Genomic DNA, 1,293 nt, shown 5'->3' with positions numbered 1-1,293 from the left:
GATGCACATAATGGTGCAAATAATAGGTTTTTTGGCGGCAATTAACTATAAAAACATCACATTCTCAAAATTAACATCAGCTACGGCAGGGGTAAACATAAAGGGGGTGACCTTTGCTCGCTACAACCTTGACCTTAGGATCAAAGGGCTTCACTGTATAAACTACAAAAACTTTTATAAAACCAATTGTTTAAAATTCTAAATTTCCTAAATTTTTGCATACAGCTGTATTATGGAATAATCGCTATCAGTCTGGCATATAACATTATTTTAAAATTATTTCTGTAATAACTTTATTGGTAGAGCAAGTGAACTGCTGCTACACACCACCAGCACAAGCAATAATACAATGAATTATGAATTTTATTAATCAACATGTATACCTTTTCAATAACATGCTCATGATCATAATAATTATCCAGTATTATTTCTTTTATTGGATCAACTGAACATTGTGATGGACGCCATCTTATAACATACACCTGTCTCTCTACTATGTCCTTCTTCTTCTCTGGTCCTAATAAAAAAAAATATATATATATATCATTTATTTAAACTGAAAATACTGAAATATACTGACCTTTCAATGGTTCCACGTATACATGTATTTCCTTATTATAAGTATCATCAATCCTACGTGTAGTACTACCAATATCATAAATCCTAGCAAGATGAAACCTAGCATCATCAGTCCTGGCATCAACAATCCTCTCATGATCAGGATATACTGTACCAGGGGACACTCCATTCTTGTCACGTAATCTCATTCTACACAATAAGTCACATGATAGTCACATGATAGTCACATGATGTACTTACTTGTCTAATTCAAGGACACAGTCAATTCCTTGTTCTTTTGCTTCTTCAATAATTTGTTTCTTAAAGTCTCTCACTGGTGTATCCATAGCAACAATTAACTCCATCATAAACTTACAAAACTAAAAATAAATACAAGAAACATTAACAGGCTCCGCCCCCTTGCCGTGCCCAGATGTACGTGTACAGACAAACAAACAAAACTACTTTACCATGCAGTAAGGGCTTTGCCCATTAATGTTAATTAATTCTTACCTCTATATTATTAACTTGTAATAAATATAATTTAATTCTTTTCTCTCGTCTTCCTGCTCTACCCAGTCTTACTATCAACTAGTAGATACACAAAGTAATAAAGAGATGAGTGAGTGTGTGTTATTAGTACTTATAGTAGTATATAATGGAAAGGAGAAGTGAATCAAATAACACAATAAACTATACCTTTGATCCAGAGTCAATATCCATTAATGTCTCATC

At 32.9% G+C, this 1,293-nt stretch overlaps 1 protein-coding gene across 1 annotated transcript in view; it reads right to left on the bottom strand.

Moving 5' to 3' along the window:
• The window catches only part of LOC109587112 (uncharacterized), a 4,452-nt gene that overhangs the window by 1,344 nt on the left and 1,815 nt on the right, over positions 1-1,293 (bottom strand). Inside the window, exons 5-6 of the mRNA XM_020003339.1 lie at positions 581-768; positions 483-517 (exon numbers count right to left, since the gene is read on the bottom strand). Coding sequence (XP_019858898.1) covers positions 483-517; positions 581-768 — 223 coding nt within the window. The remainder of the gene's footprint in view (positions 1-482; positions 518-580; positions 769-1,293) is intronic.

Source organism: Amphimedon queenslandica, unplaced genomic scaffold (genome assembly GCF_000090795.2).
Source record: "Amphimedon queenslandica unplaced genomic scaffold, v1.1 AMPQUscaffold_12682, whole genome shotgun sequence".
Lineage (NCBI taxonomy): Eukaryota > Metazoa > Porifera > Demospongiae > Haplosclerida > Niphatidae > Amphimedon > Amphimedon queenslandica.
This window is presented reverse-complemented; position numbering and strand designations above follow the sequence as displayed.